This window comes from Pundamilia nyererei, unplaced genomic scaffold (assembly GCF_000239375.1).
Source record: "Pundamilia nyererei isolate P.nyererei 1_Seehausen unplaced genomic scaffold, PunNye1.0 scaffold00390, whole genome shotgun sequence".
In the NCBI taxonomy this organism is placed as follows: domain Eukaryota; kingdom Metazoa; phylum Chordata; class Actinopteri; order Cichliformes; family Cichlidae; genus Pundamilia; species Pundamilia nyererei.
Genome location: NW_005187791.1, coordinates 1 through 1,259, shown reverse-complemented (window position 1 = coordinate 1,259; position 1,259 = coordinate 1). Strand labels below are relative to the sequence as shown.

The 1,259-nt window shown below is 41.2% G+C and overlaps 1 protein-coding gene across 1 annotated transcript in view; it reads left to right on the top strand.

Moving 5' to 3' along the window:
- Positions 1 to 528, top strand: part of LOC102197841 (transcription factor Adf-1-like) — a 2,592-nt gene extending 2,064 nt beyond the window's left edge. Inside the window, exon 4 of the mRNA XM_005752890.1 lies at positions 158 to 528. Within this exon, the coding sequence (XP_005752947.1) occupies positions 158 to 520 (363 nt within the window). The 3' untranslated portion in view covers positions 521 to 528. The remainder of the gene's footprint in view (positions 1 to 157) is intronic.
- The last annotated feature ends 731 nt before the right edge of the window (positions 529 to 1,259 follow it).

Genomic DNA, 1,259 nt, shown 5'->3' with positions numbered 1-1,259 from the left:
GTTATTAATAATTGCCTCATGTCAGATATGTTTCTGCAAATTCATCTTCACCCACTGAGGAGGAGATGTGGTCCATACAATGCAGTCATTATGGTAAGGTAATAACTGCTTGATGATGCTTCCTTGACTAGTAATTTCCCATTCTGTTTCGTTGCAGTTGATGGAGTCGACTCTGCCGAGCCCCTCCAGGTCCGAGGGCAGCCCGACACGGCGCTGCATCACCCCGACCCCACAAAGCCGGCCTAATAAAAGGAAGGAACACGATGAGGACCACGCCACCACCTCCATAAAAGACCTGCTAACGGACTGCTCCAAAATGGCAGCATTACGTGACATGTGTGCTGTGCAAGGGGATGAGCTGGACGAATCGCACTACTTTGGAATCGTGGTCGCAAAGGGGCTGCGGACGTTGCCGGACAAAATGCGGGCAGATGCCATGGCACAGGTGATGGTGCTGTTGAGCAACTTCCGTCAACAAGCTTTCGAGCTGCAAACAACAAACGACAACAAGAAAACCTGATGACACGTCTTTGTTCTTTTTTTTCATCCATTCTTACGCGTTGTTCTTAATATCATAAAATCTTTGCTTCCATCTTCTGCTTTTGTCTGTGAGGCTCGTAGAGAGAAGCTGAGAGTTTCTCTGACAGCATGCTGTGAGGTGTGAGCTCGCTACACTGTTGCTGACAGTTTCTGGACATTTTTATAGTTTTTATAGGACATTATATAGCAGTAATTTAACATGTGCACATCTCTGTGAAATTGCTAATGATTTATGTCTCATAATGTGAGAGCTAGCAGACAGCTGTTAGAAAAAGGAGAACAATGCACAGCTTATTCCTTTCTTTTTTTTTTTTAAATCTGAAAAAGCAACAGGAACAGTTCGATTCCATTCATAAACCTATTGTTAATAGTGTGATTACATATCCTAAATTAATAGCAAAATACTGTTCTGCCTTTTACAATGAACTGTTCAAATCCAGCCAGTCATCTACATATAATGTATGAATATTAAGATTTGTAGGAATCACTCAGCTGAATGGAAGAGTAGATGTGGTGCTTTTCTCACTCTGGGAGAAACAAGAATAGCCATTTTGAAACTGAAGTCCCTAAAACTTCTTGTTTTAAAGTCTCGAATTATTACAGTTATTAGATATCGGTGTCGTTTTGGTTAAAAAAAAGCTAAAAGGATTTCTGTTGTTTGAGACTACAAAGTCAAGTTTGCAATTAAAACCCATGAGGCCTGCTGTTAAAATAGCTTT